General features: G+C 31.6%; 1 protein-coding gene across 4 annotated transcripts in view; it reads left to right on the top strand.

Moving 5' to 3' along the window:
- The window catches only part of RBM27 (RNA binding motif protein 27), a 65,882-nt gene that overhangs the window by 14,695 nt on the left and 31,548 nt on the right, over positions 1 to 19,639 (top strand). For 2 of the 4 annotated variants that reach the window (XM_051978655.1, XM_051978653.1), the window contains exons 2-8: positions 2,982 to 3,100; positions 6,779 to 6,903; positions 10,246 to 10,337; positions 11,033 to 11,226; positions 11,880 to 12,143; positions 13,049 to 13,348; positions 14,244 to 14,378. In XM_051978655.1, coding sequence (XP_051834615.1) covers positions 2,982 to 3,100; positions 6,779 to 6,903; positions 10,246 to 10,337; positions 11,033 to 11,226; positions 11,880 to 12,143; positions 13,049 to 13,348; positions 14,244 to 14,378 — 1,229 coding nt within the window. The remainder of the gene's footprint in view (positions 1 to 2,981; positions 3,101 to 6,778; positions 6,904 to 10,245; positions 10,338 to 11,032; positions 11,227 to 11,879; positions 12,144 to 13,048; positions 13,349 to 14,243; positions 14,379 to 19,639) is intronic. The other 2 variants (XM_051978656.1, XM_051978654.1) reach the window with 1 other exon arrangement.

Here is a 19,639-nt window from a genome sequence, read left to right on the forward strand (position 1 = left end):
GGGAAAAATTTGAGATGGGCAGGTCAGTCAGCAGTACAGTCGTCTAAGAGTGAGGTTATATGAAGGCCTGAACTAGGCTGATGGTAGTGCCAAAAAAGAAAAAGGAGTATGTAGTTGGCAATGATTGAATATGGAAAAGGGAAGGAAAGAAAAAGATTGCTAGCCTGGATGACTAGAAGGATGATGGTGCCCTCAACATTGGTGATGGAAGTTCATAAGAGGGGAGAGTTTGGGGATGAAGGATAATGAATTCGGTTTTGTACACGTTGATTTTAAGATATCTATGAGATAACCAATAGGCATTTGGAGATGTGAAACTGGAAGGATAGATAGATTGAGAATCATCTGCACACAGATGATTAATTGAACCCATGAGAGCTGATGAGATCAACCGGAGAGAGAAAACTGAGGGGAGAGACAAAACTGAGGGGAGAGACAACAACAGGTGTTTGAAGGATACCCGAAGAGTTATTGGATGTTATCTATATGTAGGAAAACTTGGAGAGAGCATTGCCATGAAAGCCTAAAGAGAAAAGATTATCAGGGATGAAAAGGAAGGCTGCAGTTGACAAAAAGAGATGACTGAAACTTAAGAGATCTTTAACTGGTATCTTTGGAAGGAGCAGTTTTAGTTGATTGTTATTGAGAGCAGAAGCCAATTAAGATAATTAAGAAAGTGAGAGGAGAGGAACTGGTTATCACTGATTATAGATGGTTTTCTCCAGTTTAGCTGTAAAAGTATTGGTGATATCTAGTGAGGATTGGACAGATCAAGGTTTTTTGTTTGTGTTGGGTTTTTTTTATAAGTTGGAAGAAATATTGTAATTGTAGAGGAATCAGCCAGTAGACAGGAAGAAATTGAAGATTTATTCAGAGAGAAGCAATCTGCTGGAGAAGCTAGGATAAGATGTGAACTAAGGGTGTTTGTAGAAGAATTAGCCTTCTCTTGTGAGACAGAGGTAAAATAGAAGATAATAGAAAAGACATCTGAGTGATATGAGGTGAAAAGGAGGAATAAATGGGAGTTCTGGTAAATGGTTTGTTTTTCCCCTAAAATATGTGTTAAGATTCTCAGCTGAGAGGGTTGGGGAAAGAGTACCATCATAGATTTGAGGAGGATCAAAAGATTTGGAATAACCTCTGTGGTGAGTATGATAGTGAATTGATTGGGATGGGAAGCTGTAAAAAAGATTGTTTTGAGGTTTCAAGGAAGGTCTTGTTAAGATTATATAATTTGTAGTGGACCCAGTAAGTATAAGTTTTACAATATTTTCTAGCTTTATACAAAGTATACGAAGCTAAGGCAGGCAGATGATAGAGATGATCTAAGGTTGAGATTTGGTAATGCACTATTAAATTGGTGATAGATAAGAAGGCAAGGGACTTGAGTTTAGTGGTTAGAGTTGAATAGGTTCACAAAAGAAAACAAGATGAAGGAATAAGAGTGTGACCAATGAAGGGGTCTTCTGCTGACTCGGGAAAGAACTACAGATGAGAACAGTTAGAGGTGGTAAAGACAGAGGAGAAAGGTGGAATAATAATGTTCTTTTGATCGTATTTATTTTTCTTTACATCCATTTATAACTGTTTTTACCAGGTTATGAATTTCACATGATGAATATCTGTTATTGCATAATTTATTACATTTGTGTACTATAGTTTTTTCATCCATTACTTCGATTGATAGATATTTTGTTTCCAGTTTTTTACTACTTCAAAAATTGCTGCTATGAATTTTTTTAGTAGACATATTAGACCTTCTATCTTTGACCTCTATGAGGGATACATGCCTCATAATGAGATCATCAGGTCAAAAGAATTTGTCAATTTTCTTGCATAATTTCAAATTGATATCCAGAAACATTGAGACCAATTCAGAACTCTACTACCAATGTATTATTCTGCTTGTTTTAGCAAGCATAAACCCTCCAACACTGACTACAAAAATTCTTGCTAATTTATAGGATCTTCAGTTAAATTTCAAGGTTATTTTAATTTGTATTTCTCTTACTATTAGTGACTTTGGGATCATACGTGAAAAAAGTTTGCAGTTTTTCCTTTTAGAACTATTTATTCATATCCTTTTACTTTTCATATCTTTTTTTTTTTTTTTTTTTTTTTTTGCTGAGGCAGTTCAGGTTAAGTGACTTCCAGGATCATACAGCCAGGAAGTGTTAAGTGTCTGAGGTCTGATTTGAACTCAGGTCCTCCTCACTTCAGGGCTGGTGCTCTATCCACTGCGCCACCTAGCTGCTCCTCCTTCATATCCTTTTGTACAATTTTTTGACAATTGCAGAATTGCCTAATTTTTTTCTATGATAGATTATTTTCTTTGTTAAGAACTTCAATTTTTAAAAAATAAAAAACAGAAATTTCTTCCCTTGACGAAGGTTATCATTTTCCCTTTCTTCCATTAGTTGACTTTTGACCTACTATTGGGTCATTTCCTCAGATATTCATGCTGTTATTCTAGCTCTCAAGCTATAATCAGTAAATCTCAACTAAATGTTAAGGGACAATGTGTTAACTTTTACAAGCCATCTTTTTCAAAGGTGGCTCTTAAGAACTTTGTTGAAATAGCTAGAGATAGAGTTGAGATTGAAGTATAAGAGGCTTCTGGCTTAAATTGCAGTAAGAGGCTTTGAAAAGCTTGAAAGTATATACTTGAAAGTATGCCTGATTGGGTTACCAATCAGGTTGAGCAGCTAAGTATTTTGGTCACCTCTGAAAGGTGTTGACTCCTTTTTCAATTTAAATCTTTTGGGCAGAAGTTTCTTTCTTTCTTTTTTTTTATTCTTAATTATTTTAGAGAAATAAACAATGAAAATAAAATCCTTAACCCAAAATATTTGTATGCTGGTAATTCATTTAATAGTGGCTTTCCAAACTAAAGGTGATTTTATAGGCGGCATCATTGTTGTTGTTTTTAATATGTTTTACTCTAAATGATTTTATCTCTTTCTTTTCCCTAATTAAATTAGATGTGATGCAGACCCTTCAGCCTTAGCAAATTATGTTGTAGCACTGGTCAAGAAGGACAAACCAGAAAAAGAACTGAAAGCCTTCTGTGCAGATCAACTAGATGTTTTTTTACAAAAAGGTAATTATTTTATAGTAAATTTTTGATTGTAGAAACATTTAAGCTTAAGCTTAAATGAGATATTAAGTGAGGTATTGAAAAGATAAGTTTAATAAAAAATAAACTATTTCTGGGCTCATAGTATATCTTATATAGATGTGTAATTATATTATAATTTATTTATTGTTTTTTTAAAAAGCTGCCTTTTTTGTTCCTTCATTCCTTCTTTTATCAAAACAGTATTGACTTTAATGCTTTTTAGCAGCCAGTGAATCTCAACAGATTGAAGCTAACTCCCTAGAGGGCGCTTTTTGCCTAGCTGGGCTGCAGCTATGTTTGAGAGAGCTAAGCAAGCTACTTCTCCCTGATGCCTAGGTGGAGCTGAGAATAGTTTTATCCTCTTCTGACTGGGGCTCTGGGACATCAAGGGATTAACTGAGATGTTTCCCTCTTTCCCCAAGGCAGGAGCTGCACCTGCCCTAAAATCTATCTTATCCTTTTGTGTCTAAATGGCTTAAGAATCTCCTAGTCCTCTGCAAATGTACTTTTTTTTTCTTTAATGATATTTTATTTTTCCAGATATATGTAAAGATAGTTTGTATTCTAAATTTTTTTCTCCTTACCTCTGACATAGGTTATACATGTACAGTCCTTTAAAGCATATTTCCATATTTGTCATATTGTGCAAGAAAAATCATACCAAAAGAGTAAACAGCCAAAAAAAAGAAAAAGCAAACAAATAAAAAAAAAAGTGAAAATATTATTCTTTGATCCACATTCAATCTCCATGTTCTCTCTCTAGATGCAGATGACATTTTCCATCCCAAATTTATTACACTGCTGAGAAGAGTCAAATCTATCACAGTTAATCATCACATAATCATGTTGTTACTCTGTCCAGTATTCTGATTCTGCTCCAAGTGTACTCTTCAGCACATACACAGTTCTAGGCTAGGGATGAATACAATATATACATATTTATTATCAAAATCCTTCAAAATGCAGGAATGAATATACTTTTATCAATTCATTATAATTTTGATATGGAAGAATATAAAAAGATGAACCATATAAATTATTGACTCATGAAAAATGTAAAAAAAAAAAAAAAACATGTAGAGAACATGAAGGCAATTATGTTGGAGTAATTACTCAGCACATTGGTATTATTTATAAAGGTTTTTGAAAGAAATTAGTTAATTTACTTCCTCTTTTCAAGATTCTCTTTTTCTTTTGTTTTTGTTTTATGTTAATACTATTAGTATGATCTTAATCGAATGTATCCTGCTTGGGTTTTTTGGTGTGTTTTTCCTGTGCTAAACAGTTGGAGTGGGTTATGATTATTTGTGATTTGATGACTGACTCAGGCTGATGAAAGAATATTCCCTCCTGAATTATAGGACTTGAAAAATCATTCTTCAATAGTTTATTTTTATTAAAGCAAATTTAGCTGGGCAATATTGTTAGGAGGAGTTCTAAAACAATATGAATAAATTCGTCATATAATAAAATTTTACAATTTCAGGCCAATGAATAGAGTGATTGTGTTATAGAATTTTTGAAAAGTGTTTATTTTACTTTTAAACATCCATTAATTCTCAACTAACTCCTATTTTATATATTGCTAAGTAGATATTTTTCTTGGCTTGCTGTGTTTAATAAATAAGACCTTTTGTAATTGATATATTTTTGTATGGAAGTGATGATACTAAAATATTTGAAATGATTCTTGAGATTTTATTACATATTCATTAATTGCCCTCTTCTATAACACTAGCAAAATAGATAATAGGTTATATTTGCATGAATTGATATTAGTTGTTGAGATTATGTTATAACCCTTGTGGGCAGATGCTTGTTGGAGGAAAAACTCTGAAGAAGAATCTCATCGTATTTATAATAAAGTAAAAGCTCATTTTTAGCTATCTGAAAGCAGCTTATTACCATTATAATTATTTTGTGAATATGAATTTCTAAAATACCAATTTTTGTGATGTTTATTTATAACAAAAAAAAATCATATTAAATCAGACTTAATTACTTTGGAATTTGCCAAAATGGAACTTACACACAGTTGGTCTTTGTACTGTCATGGAAAATGTTTACTAAGTAGATTAATATTGTAGAAAATATTTACCCACTTGCAAAAATGAATATTTGACTTTTGTGACATCTTTTACTTTTGCAAAATAATGTATTGTATTTGCAGTTTAATCTGAGAGTAACTTTTTTAGGATTTGATATGCTAATGAGGAATATTTTTTATCTGTTCATTTGCAAAAGACCTACTAGGCAGAATTATTATATGGAAAAATAATGTTACTGTCAGTAATCAATAAGTTTATATTAAATGCCTATGTGCCAGGCATTGTATTAAGCTCTGAGGATACAGATGAAAATAGACAGCCCCTGCACTCATGGAGTTTGCAATCTAAGATGTATAATAGCATAGTAAAGAAAACTGAAAGTAGGGAGGGTAAAGAGTCCACCAGAATAACAGAGGGTACTGATGAAATGGGAGTGCCAAGAAGATTCAAGTGATACAGCACAATGAAATTTTTCTGTGATGAATTTTCTGGGGAAGAGAAGGCATGATGGAAAGTTTCAAAGAAGTCAGTTGATTAAATATTCAATATCTCAGACTTTTCTACTAATTCTGACTAATATTCCTCACAAGTAAAAAGAACTAACTTTCTAATGAAACTTTCCAAAATTAGAATAGATGAAATCTAGCCTCAGATACTTAATACCTCCTAGCTGTGTGACCCTGGGCAAGTCATTTAACTTAAGTTAATTAACCCTAATTGCCTCAGCAAAAAAAAAAAAACAAAAAACCAACAAAATTAGAATAGATGACCCTTTGTGAAACTGAGTTTGCAAGATAATTTGTTCAGGAGATAGGGCTTGGAGGTAATCTCAACCAAGAATTCTTAATGTAATAGTTATGTGTAACATTATATATTGTTATACATGTATTATTCAAACATATGAATGCATACATATATTTATAAGAAAACAACTATATTCCAATATAATTGGTTTTCTTTGTGATCCTATATATTTTATGAATTTACAAACATTATTCTGAAAGTGTACATAGGCTTCAACAGATTGTTAAAGATAGTCATGACATGAAAAAAGGTTAAGAAGCCCCATATCTACTCCAATCCCTTTCATTCTATGATTGAAGAAACTTAGACCCAATGAGCTTGAATGACTTGTCCATGGTTGAATAAGTAATAAGAGACAGTGATTAGTCAGGTATTCTGACTCTGTCTAGCACTTTTCCTACTGTACTGTCTAGCCTTTTAGAACTGTTTAATCAGAGATGTGATGACCACTTATCAAGGATAGAGTAGAGAAGATTTCTCATTGGTATAAATAACCTTTAAGGTCCATTTCAATCTTAAAAATATTCAGTTAATCTTTTCTGTTCAGCTTAAAAAAAAAAAAAAAGGAACTCTCAGGGCAGCTAGATGGCACAGTGGATAGGGCACCAGCCCTGAAGTCAGGAGGATCTGAGTTCAGATTTGTTTTCAGCTACTTAACACATCCTAGCTGTGTGACCCTGGGCAAGTCACTTAACCCCAGTTACCTCAGTGTAAAAAAAAAAAAAAAAAAAAAAAAGGTACTCTCTTCATTCCTCTGATAGTTATTTGGTTATACAGATTTTTAAATTTTATTGTATATTTTTCTCAGAAACTTCAGGTTTTGTGGATAAACTCTTTGAAAGTCTCTATACCAAGAACTACCTTCCTCCACTGGAACCAGCCAAACCAGAGCCAAAACCTACAGTTCAGGAAAAAGAAGAGGTCAAAGAAGAGGTAATGAAAATGCTGTTTATTTGCAATTGTTGGGATTGGGGAGATATATTCTTTTGAGATATGACAACAATCCTTTCTATTGGCCTTTTAGAATTGCCTAATCGATCTAGAAACTTCAGTCATATTTGACTTCAAAAAAAATACAAGTATTTTAGACATGGCATTCATAATTCAAAGAAATAACTAGAGTGACTTGAGTTCAAGAGGTATTGGTGGAAGAGGTTGGGATTAGGGATATTTAATTTGTGTGATTTACAATAAGAAAATTTGCTTCACTTTAGAGTCTTGAAAATGTTAGTGAGCCCTCAAAATATGTTTTTTAGATTGTTTAAGAAATCCTAAATACCAAGAGAGAAATAATTTATTTTTCTTTTCAACATCAATCTTTTTAAAGTAGAAGTGGAGAAGTATCTTACTAGCTCTTTATAACATAAAGATACTGAAATAAAATCATAGCTACAGCCCTGGTGGCCTCTTAGAAGAGAAATAATGTTTCTATATTCATTGTTTTATGTACAGATAAATTTCCTTCTTCTTCCCTTCCTTCTTTTATATTTTATGCCTTCTGCATACCCATTTTAATTTAGCTTGATTCGATTGGGTTACCATGTTTAAAAAAAAATTGCAACTCTTAGTTAAGATCAACTGTTACATATGGTCTTGCTGTCACCTTCTCTTCCCAATTCCCCTTATTCATGTGTATGATCTCTTTAAACAGAATTCTTCTTAAATATTCTTTCAAATGAAAAAAAAAAAATTAAACGTTTTTGCCCCAGATACCTCAGAATATTTAATTTCAGTACTCCTGGCTAAGTTTTTTTAGATTGTTCACACTTCTTGCATCATAATCCTGCTCTTAATAGTCAAAAGCAAATGGTTTAATCATTAAAGGATACAAATAACAGGAAATTTTTGTTCATTTTGAATTTTAAAAGTTTAATTGTTAAGAAATGTGTCCACTGTTTTTATTTTTCAAAATTAGAACTTTGTGAAAAGATACTAGCAGCTCATAATAATACTGCCATACTAGGTTTTCTGTTGTTTTGAGATGATGTACTCACCTCAAAGATTTTATTAGTGATTTAATCTTATGTTAATTATATGCCTAAATGATAGCTTACATGTAGTAGTTAGTTCAACTGGAGAACAGGAAAAAAGCTTTTGATACTTTTTAAACTATTGTTCTGAACTCAATGATTCTTATTGACAAAACAGTACTAGAGCTTTCATCATTGAAGGTTAATCTAGTTTATAGCTTTTGTTTCCTGGTCAAACTGCACTAGGAATATCATTTGCCATATAAGGGGAATTGGATGAAAATTTAATTGGTCGGCATAATTCATTCTCTCTCCCCCCCCCGAGGCATTTGGGATTAAATAACTTGCCCAGGATCACACAGCCAGGCAGTGTTACCCAGTATCTAATTCATTCTTTTATTTGGAAAAATAATTCCATACATGTCTTTATTTTGATGGTTTTTCATGGCAGCATATTATGCTTAGCTTTTGAAAATTGAAAGTAATCTTGCTCTGGTATATAATCAGCTTCTAATAATAAGCCATATATTCACTGTGATCAGGTTGAGTTTGTATAAAGACAGACAAGACCTGTGAGATAATATATGAACTGGACAGTTTTTGACACTGTAATTCTTTTTATGGAATTTTAGCTTGAGGAGACATTAGTCTCCTTAGTCAACATTTAGACAGCTTGAGGAGAATTAGTTCCTTCAAGGAGATCAATTCCTTGATCCAAGTAGAAGGATATTAGAAGAAATGATGCATGCATTTATGTTATAATGTGATATGATATTAAACTATATTATGTACCATATGTATATAGTTATGCTATATACTACATATTATGTTATATAATATCAATTTGGACAGCTTCTTATTTGGGTAACAGCAACATTGTTGCATCACTGCTCTTAAGATTTTAAGGTTACTTTGTTTTATTGAAGTTCTAGTTGTTTTGTAGAATTTACATGAAATAGTATTTAGTTTCATTCATTAATCAATAAAATTAATTAACTATTCGCTCCATCTGACTTCTAGGGGAAAAAACCAACTACATTTCAAAGCTCCTTAATTTATGATGAAAATTCTCCCTGCCACATCCTTTACATATGCTTTATTGGTCTATTCCTATATAATAGAAAAATAGTAATTAATTCATGACTAATATGGAAATGTTTTGCATGACTGCATACATATATATATGTATATATATATATATATATATATATATATATATATACACATATATATATATATATACACACACACACACACACACATACATACATACCATATCATCTCAAGGACAGGCAAAGGGAAAAAAAAAAGAAAATTTAGAACTTAAAATTAAAAAAAAAACAAATATTAAAAATTATCTTCACATGCAATGGGAAAAATAAAATTTAAAAATTAAAAAACAATAATTATTAATTCTTAAATTGAATTTTATATTGTATCAGTTTTCCAATTAGTTTTTGGGTAGGGGCAAAAGCATTTACTTGTAGCAGAAGTTTAAATAAAGAAATGTTGGTTTAATATATTTCATATTTGTCATATTGTGAAGGAAGAATCTGAAAAAGGGGGAAAACTCAAAATTTTTTAAGAAAGAAAATAGTATACTTTGATATGTATTCAGTCTCCATAATTCCTTATCTGGTTGTGGATGATAGTTTCCATAACATTAATTAAATCATTTTAGGAAACTCCTTTGTTGGAATGACATCTAGCTTCTAATATTTTGACTATCCTCAGTGGTGGAAAATCTATATCTTTTGGGGGTAGCATTAATTTCTAGAAATGACCCAAAGTTGCCAAACCTGGAGAATCAGGATAATCATCTAGCAGGGTCATACTATTTTAGGGAATGGAGATAGGTAGGGAGTGTAAATTACAAGGAGTGACTATAAATTCACGACTGATTATCTCAGGTGCCTCATCTGTTGTCTCTGAAGACAATTTCAAAGGAAAATATTATGTATTCTGCCCAATGATAGCATTATTACACTCATCACATAGCCTATAAGGATAATTATATGATTTTCCTTGTTCACTTTGTACCAATAAACATTCTAAAATTAAAGAAAAAAAAAGGTCTTTGTTTTTATATATTTCAATTCATAGAATTCATTTTTTACTCTCATTTAACACTGAAATTTCATCTTGAATACCTATTTTTAGAAAATTAATATAATTATATGCTTATATGAGTATTTCTCTAAGAAAATCTCTTTGCTTTCCTGTGGTGTTTACTTTTTATGATGATTTATCTTTAGAAATTCGTTAAATTAATATGTTTGTTTCTCACATGAATAATTCAATATAGATATTTCATGAGTCAGCAGAGGAAGAGCGAGAAGTCAGAAAAAAGAAATATCCCAGTCCCCAAAAGACCCGTTCAGAATCTAGTGAACGAAGGTTTGTATTTTCTTTTATTAGGGAAACATTGATGACTCTCCCCTCTGTTGTCTTGTGAAGGTCTTACTTATAAATGTAAAATTCAGTTTCATTCCTTCATACTCCTCAAAAAGAAAAAGCTAACCTTTTCATTTCCAGTTTTTGCTGCCTTTATCATTCTTGCTTTCTGTTCTTTTTGCCAATAACCACCATTGCATGTTTATCCCAAAATCCCAGAGGTGGAGCACTTATCGTCCTTTGAGAGTACAGTGAAATGTTCCATTTGATTTGGGAATCCCCAAATTAGAATTAATCAGGGCTTTTTTATTATTGGGTTTTGTTAATTTTCTTTACCAAATAACCTTTAGCTAAAAAGCATAGATTCTATAGGAAAATGTTTGATTTTAAGCCTGTAGTTTCTTACTTTGTTTTGCCCTCCTTCTCCTACTCATCAGTTTTTCCCCACCCCTCCTCATATTTTGGATTCATCTCACCTTATTCTTTCTCCCCACCCAGGAACATTAAAGTAATGATGTTTTTCCTTGTTTTCTCACCTTTGTATAATGGATTGGCAGAAACGGGGTGGTCTAAAAGCTCTTTCAAAAAGAGTCCATAAGTTATGAATTTTGATACAAGGAGAGTAGTTCATAACATAGACTTGTTTGTAGATTTGGTTTCTGTAGCCAATATATGGCTTATATATCTTTATATTATAGGACACGTGAGAAAAAAAGAGAGGATGGGAAGTGGAGGGAATATGATAGATACTACGAGAGAAATGAATTGTACCGTGATAAGTATGACTGGAGAAGAGGCAGGAGTAAAAGCCGTAGTAAAAGCAGAGGATTGAGTCGTAGTCGGAGCCGAAGTAGGGGAAGAAGCAAAGACCGAGATCCAAATAGAAATGTTGGTGAGTAAATTATATTTTTATTTAATAATAATTTTTCTCTAATAAGGAATGTAAAAATTAGATGCATGATTTGCATAGTATAAAACTGAAATTGTCTTAGAGAAATGTTTTGGGCATAGTTTAAGGACAGTTCTGTGGCATATCATATTTGAAGGAATTTAACCAAAATAAAATTGTCTTCATTAAGAATACTCTAACATATATCTAGACAACATTATTTTGTAAAAGAATATTGACATGTCCTGTGATTTTATATATATTTTTTGTAGGGGAAGGGAAAAAATAAAAGTACCTATCTTTTGTGCATTTCATTGATTTCCATAGCTGTATGTGAATCACTAGTTTTCTAGAATTTCAGTTTTGCAATGAATATTTTTACAAATTGTTATTTAAATTAAATAGTTGATTTCTTATTTGACTTCAGTAAAGGGAATTTATCAAAATGTAACCAATTATGTAATAAGTTATTGCTACTTTTATTTGATATTTTTAGGGAAAAGGTAAATAATGAAGTCAGTGAAATACAGTAGAATTGATGAATTATTGTAACCATTTTTTCTTACTGTTAAACAGTTAAGTGATAGTGATTATCAAATGAATAATTATTGTATTTGTTTTTGTTTTTGTTGTTTTTTTTGGTTTTTATTCTAAAGCAGAACACAGGGAAAGATCAAAGTTCAAGAGTGAAAGGAATGATTTGGATAGTTCCTATGTGCCAGCGTCTGCACCACCTACTAATTCTTCTGACCAGTATTCCTGTGGGGCTCAGTCTATTCCCAGCACCGTTACCGTGATTGCACCTGCTCACCACCCTGAGAACACAACTGAGAGTTGGTCTAATTACTATAACAATCATAGCTCTTCCAATTCTTTTGGTAGAAACCCACCACCAAAGAGGCGATGCAGAGATTATGATGGTAAAATTACCGCTTTCTTGTATACAAAACCAAATGCAAATATAATGCAAATGTTGCTCCAATTATGTATCCTCAGTTATACTCCAGTCTTTTCTTTTTATCCTCAGTTATTATACTCCAGTCTTTTCTTTTTCCAGTCTTTATTTTGCTTGAAAAGTGACAATTCACCCCATCCCCCCTTTTTTTTTCTTTTAACCAGATTCATAGTTTACTTATGCTTAAGTATTTTAGCATGACTTTAAAAACTATATATTTAAGCTTGTGGGAAACTCTTCCCACAGGTCATTTTTGTTTTTTAACCTAAAATCTTTCCATTGAAATCTTTCCATTAGAGAATATATTTTATCCTAAAACCAAGGGTAGTGTGTATTCTATTTTAATGATGGGAATTTAAAGCATACTCAAGTTTTTTACTTTTTAATTTTTTTGACTTTCTACTGTTAGTACCGTATAACCCAGATGTCAAGTTTTAGAGTTTAAATGAGAATGATAATTTTAACGCAATATTGTAATAGATTATTGAAAATAAAGTGGACAGTTCTTTCTCCATTAATTCATGCAGATCTTGATTACTAATTATTTATTTTAAATATCTCCCAACCTTTATTTAGTATCATATTCAGCTTAATCTAGGAGTTGATAATCTATTAAGAATTTTGCTACTTTGCAACTTTTGCAGTTTACAAATGGACATGTGTCCATTTCCCAGTATGTAAAATAAGGAATGCCACCTTGCTTTTTACCTTAAAGATGCTTGATAATTAACAGAGTAAGTTCAATAAAATTTTGTGCCCTTTGGAGCAGGTAACTATGTAAATCAAATGTTATTTTACTTATAGGTATGAGTTAAAAGTAACATGTGATGTAATATTTTTCTATCTCTCTTTGTTTATCTCTTTCTCTAGAAAGAGGATTTTGTGTACTTGGTGACCTTTGTCAGTTTGATCATGGGAATGATCCTCTAGTAGTTGATGAAGTTGCTCTACCAAGCATGATCCCTTTCCCACCTCCGCCACCTGGTCTTCCTCCTCCACCACCACCTGGCATATTAATGCCTCCAATGCCAGGGCCAGGGCCAGGGCCAGGTCCCGGACCAGGCCCAGGCCCAGGCCCAGGCCCTGGACCAGGACCGGGCCACAGTATGAGACTTCCAGTTCCACAGGGACATGGTCAGCCTCCACCTTCTGTTGTGCTTCCTGTACCAAGTGAGTTTCTTTATTTCTGTTTCTGGTCTTTTTGTAAAAAAAAAAAAAAAAAAAAAAAAAAAAGAGAGAGAGAGAGAGAGAGAGATTTCCTCATTAAAGTCTAGTTATATTTATTTAATTTCACTAGAATTAAGCTATTTTTTGAAAATATAAAAATGAAAATATCTATAGAATTGAAAATTGCTTACATTCCCATAAGTAAAGTGTTTTCCTTTTTCTCCAGTCTTCCCCATAGCATAGTAGAGTTGCCAGTGTAACTGTGATTTTAAAAATAAATTGTCCTAATATCAGATATATAATTGTAACTTGCATTCAAACTAAAAATATTTTTAATATCTCAAAGCATTTTAAAATAGTTAAAAAGTTAAAGTTATTTAGCTTGGTGCAATTCAATTAATTTAAAATAAAGTGATTACTTTTTTAGCATACTTAATTCAGGTTAGTGCTGAAGACTTTCTAATTTTGGAATACTTTCTTAAGGTTGAATAAAAGTTTTGGTTTATTTGTTGAGTATGGAGATTTATTGCTATTGCTTTAAACAGTATAATTGTGAGGTTTTAACTATCAACAGTCATGCTTTCCTAATATAGATGCCTTTTTTTTGAAAATGCAAATTTTAACAAAAAATTTATATTAGTGGGATGGAAGGGAGGAGACAGGTAGGAATACATTGGGTTTATAATTTAAATTTTATGAAGAATAGCATTTTTAATTAGATGTAGAAAGAATAAACTTAAAGCTCTTAGTGTATATACATACATAATATGCATAGAGTCCAATCGAAATATGATAAAGGTAATATTTGAAATATGAAATACAAATTAGTGTTGAAATGTTGAATATTTTTTGATAATCTGAAACTTTTATGCATTTGTATTTTGTGTTAACTTTATAGGACCACCTATAACACAGTCAAACTTGATAAATAACCGTGACCAGCCTGGAACGAGTGCAGTGCCCAATCTTGCACCAGTGGGAGCAAGACTACCTCCTCCTTTACCCCAGAACCTCCTTTATACAGTATCAGAACGTAAGCAAATATCTTTTAACCTATGGCATGTAGGGATATGCAAGCCAGATATTTCCAAATCAGCATTGTTATTATCATTACTATGCCTAATTTTAACTTCAGTAAACAGGTTTATCTTTTCAATTTTTTAAAAAATTGCATCCTGTGCTTACATTGTATTCATGTGTTTTAATTTTACATGGCTTTCTGCATTTCTTGGAGTTAGAGATAAAATATTTCCTATTGTGAAGACATCCTTCTGCTTTAATTAAATAGCATTCTCTAAAGGAACCCCATCCAGGTAACTTCTGTCCAGAGGAATCTTTCTCTGAGTGAGCTCCCAGTAAATTACTCTGATATAGTTTTAAATCATAAGAAGCATGAAAAAACAGGTCTGGAGATGACATAGCAATAATTTGAATTTGTCTAAATTGTATACTAAACTAAATATTACATAAGCTTTATATTGAATCCTTTGCTTCTTTGTAGTCTACAATTTGTTTTTACATTTATGTTTAGTCATAAAATTAGCATATTTTCTTTTTCTCTTGTTTTGTATATGAATGTTTTTATTGTTTGTAAAGTATTTTTAGATATTGATGTTTACAGAAATATAAAAATATCAACATGTGGCAAATTATGTGTAAATTATAGTAAGCAGCATATAAGTGAGATAAAGGAAATGGTAATTTGAGAAGAATATCTGAATAGTTTGTGGTTATATTATTCTTTATGTAATTTTGTATGTCATAAAGTTTGTTTACTCTATTGAAATATTTCCATATCTCTTCCTTTTAGATCAAATTGAACATTCCCCAAGCCAAATTTGTTATTTTCCCTATCAGTTACCGAGAATCAAAATTTTGGAGTTAGCTTTGATTCTTCTTTTTCTCGTATTTCCTATAGTTTTGTAGTTCAGAGTTACATCACCTCACAGTTGGATTATTGAAGCATCTCTTAATTAAATTTAATTACTATAGACTTCTTTCCTTTAATTCATACTATATATTGCCAGATTAATTTTCCTGAAAGTCATTTTCAGCATGTCATCCCCTTGGATAGAAACCTTTATAGTTGCTGTTACATACCATTTCAAATATTAACTTCTTTGTCCAAGTAAAATCTAAACTAATTTTTCTCACTTTCTACTTTGTCCAATATTGATATCTAACCTTTAGTCAAATAGGTACCTTTATATTTGTTGGTCTAGTCTCCTCACTTTCAGAAAAATACCATGTTTTTTTTATTTTTTTTCCTTCATATTATTGTCTTAAGCTTGGTATGCCTTCGAAGACCTTCTTTCTGCCCATCTAGATTTTATCCTTCCTTCAAAGTAAAGTCCAAGTCACATTTGAGACTTAAAATCCTCATTGTTTTCTCTTTCTTCTTCATTCATACAGAATTTAAAATCTACATCACACATTTATACACTTAGTTACATATTAAACTTACCTATTTAACCTATTTAACGGGTACAAATATTGCTTTCCCAAATAGATTGCTAGATCCTTGAGGACAAGGATTGTGCTATAACTTTATGCCTCCCGTTATTTGCATAGTATTGAGTATTCAGTATGGATTAATTGTTGGTCAGTCATAAATTTAAAAATAACGTAGCTAAATCCTCAGGATACTTTAGGCAAGAGTTTAGTCCAGACTTGTCCTTACTACTATATCTACTTCAAAATTTCATTTATATAATTTTGTGATACATATTGAATTAGCTGCTATGATTATTTTAAAATTATTTTCATTGTGTCGACTAGTGACTAAAAAACTGTCTTTAAAAAGAATGTATTTACAATTTAACTTGAAATTGTAAATCATTCTTTAAAACTACAAGTATTCACTGCACATTAACAAGTTCAACTATTATTTAATTTTGGGCTTTTTTTGGAGTGCAACAATTATACTCATTCCAGTACCATAGATTGATATGATTTCTAAAGCATTGTGATATTTTGCTTTAGAAAAATGGGTGTTTCAGTTGAGATCTGTAATTCAGTCTTATTTTGTTCCTTAAGTATTTTTAAAGGGCAATAGTAGCAGGGTAACAGCTGACTATTTTGAAGTCTGGAATATTTCTGTTGAAAACCAGATGAAAATGGATAGCTTCAGAATATTATAGATAATATTCATTGTAAAAGTTTTTTGTATTTTCAATACATTTCCTTCTCCCATTTTTTCTAAACCTATGAAGAAATTCGAAGCTGAGGGTTTTTGTAGAATTTGTCATAAACTTGAGTAACATAAGATTTTTCTGTTCTATAAGGAGGAAAATTCTTAAGAATTCTGCTCTGAAGCCATTCTTCTTTCATACTACCCAACTGCTGAGTTTTATTTAGCACTTGTGTTTCTGAATTGAATGCATTTCAGGTAGTCAAATGAGGTAATATTTTTAGATTGATTAGCACAGTGCCTTGCAAATAGTAGTTATTATATAAAGGTTAACCATTATTATTGTTAGTCTGAATCCTTAGAGTTTTCTACATGATCCAGCTTTGAATTTTTAACAAAAAGTTCAGTAATATAAAAAACTTAAAAAAAAAAACAACTTAATTGCTTTTCTAGAAAAAAAGATCCTTAAGACCTTCCTTCAGATTATAGGAGGATATCACCTTTCTTCAAAAGGAAAATAATCAAGCATTTAAAAACAAATTCTCTTTCTGTTAAACTGCATCCATTGATAGTAGTTGGCAGTGAGATTGCACATGATTTAGAAAGGGCTATTGCTTAAATTCACCTGACCACTGTGAGTATTTTATCATGTTCTTCAAAAGCATTTTATGACATTCATAGTCTGTTCTATATAATATTAATGAAACTAACACTATAGCTCTGAAAATCACGATCTATCACTTTCAGTCTTAATAATTCAGTCTTCTATTATTTTGTTTGTTTTTAAGTCATACATAAAGATAAGGTCACTAATACACTTGTGATTCTTCTAGATTTTGGCTTGGCCACTTTCTCTGTTGTGTATACATTCTTGGATTTTAGTTCTGTGAGGAACATGTACAAGAGATATCTATTTGACAAGCTCATAGCCTTCCCAAATAGATAGCTCTACTTATAAATTACCTTCAGCAATAATATACTTTGAGGTTATTGGCAAATAAAGGTGCATGTGACTTACTGAAGTTACATAAACTAAATTTTGATCTTCCAGAAAGTCATCATCAGAATCCTTTCTGACAAGAAATTTGCCAACTGTTTTTAAGCTTTTCAGAAACTCTGTTTTTAGTTTCTCAGGAGTTTCTTCATTTAATTTTTTAACATATAGGTTAATTTTCTCAAATGTTAAATCTAGAAGTCTCTGAAGAATGATGTAAGATTTCACTGAACCCTATGATCATCAACAGATTGTTTTCTCCTCTTGAAATTTAGTCTTGCATTATATTATCTGGCATATGGCTTCTTTGACAGAGAGATACTCATTCAAGTAAAGAATTAATGGTTAGCCTGAATGCTTTTAATAATGGAGCCCAGCTAAATCTCTTGAAGATAATGGCATTTTGTCTAAACCATGTCCAGAAAAAAAAAAAAAAATAGGAAAAATTCCAGGATGAAACCTGAACATTTATCTGTTCTTAGTCATGCTATGTATGGTTCAGCTTATATTGAAAGGTGCCCATATTATTATTTGAATTTACTTAAGGATAGTTTCTTAGTAGTTTGGAACTCGTTTGAGATTATCCTCTGTGCAGACTTCAGATAAATTTATCTCATTTTCAAATACATGCCTAGTCCCTTTTCAATATTTTTACATTAAACTGCCAGACTTTGTTTTGTTTAAAGAGATAACTGAAGATTTCTTTCTTTTTTTTTCCCTCAATAATTATAACTTTTTTATTGACAGAGCCCATGCCTGGATAATTTTTTACAACATTATCCCTTGCACTCATTTCTGTTCCAACTTTTCCCCTCCCTCCCTCCACCCCTTCCCTCAGATGGCAAACAGTCCTTATACATGGATAACTGAAGATTTCAATGAAAAGTGGTTTTTCTTATTAGTTACTTTAAAATATATGTATTATTAAAATCTATGTAGCAAAAAGCTGGCCTTTGAGCCATTAGTAAAGAATCTTTGTGTTGTCATTGCCTTAAAAGAGCTATACTTGGCTTACCCCTGTATTCTTACCTCAAAATCAGTTCCAGTAGTCATACGAAATACACTTTTTTTTCCCACATTGTTTTTAGCCTCTCTTTTTTATGGTTGATGCCTCTAACAGGAAGAAATTCTTAAATGAAAAATAGCAAGCCATGCTTACAAACATCAAATTGTTGGAGATTCTTTTTCAATATTAAGTACATTTTCTACTCATATTTTATTGGAAATGATAGGTTTAAAGTCTATAATTAAGATGGTTTAGTTGCATGACCTACTTTTCTTGAATTTGAAGAGACAAGGTTGTACAGAAAAAGCACTCTGCTTAAACTGGAATTAAACTTAAACTCTACTTAAACTGGAATTGAAGAAGTTACTGATTTCCATCAGTAGGATATATATATATATATTTGGAATTTTAAAGCTCTAGAACTTTACCCAAAATTAAGAAAAACAAATTTAGACAGTGAATGGCTAGGGACATCTCTCTTCACCTTGTTCTATCCTGTAGTCCATAGTAAGTGGCAGATGTTCAGAGCAAGTCATGTGAAGATTTGAAAATTACTTTATATCCTTTCGTATGTCTTAAATTGAAGTAATCAGTGGGGGGGAAATGTTCTAGACATCTATTTAGGTCTTTTCTCTTAAAATATAGCATCTTTTTCCTAATGTTATACTGTAAGATTTCATTCTGCATCATTGCTTCTAAGATATGCAAATCCTAAATATCTCCCCTGTGAAATACCAATTGATTAGTTTTAAATGCACAATTCAGTGCTTGTACAGTAGGCCCTTTTTGTATGGGCTTTAGCTTTCTATTGTTCTGTTAGCTTTCCCTGTGTTAAATCATGGCAACCCTAGGCTTTGCATGTGTTTTCTACTTAGTGGGCTAATTTTTACCAGAAAATTGACTGAACAAGAAGTTTAGTTAACTGAAAGATTAATCTTCTTTTGGGAATTACATAATCCCATTTGAGGGCGGGTTAATTTATTATTCAGTTCTGTTTTCTACTCTCAAACTTCAGAGTATCTTTTTATGTGAACCTCAAACTTCAGAATTTCTTTTTATGTGAACCTCATTTTTATTTTGTGACATTCTCCATATCTGTCTTCATTGGATCTGAAATTTTATGCATCAAATCTCAGGTCATTCTTTTCCCCCAAGAAGCAACTC

This window comes from Antechinus flavipes, chromosome 2 (assembly GCF_016432865.1).
Source record: "Antechinus flavipes isolate AdamAnt ecotype Samford, QLD, Australia chromosome 2, AdamAnt_v2, whole genome shotgun sequence".
Classification (NCBI taxonomy): domain Eukaryota; kingdom Metazoa; phylum Chordata; class Mammalia; order Dasyuromorphia; family Dasyuridae; genus Antechinus; species Antechinus flavipes.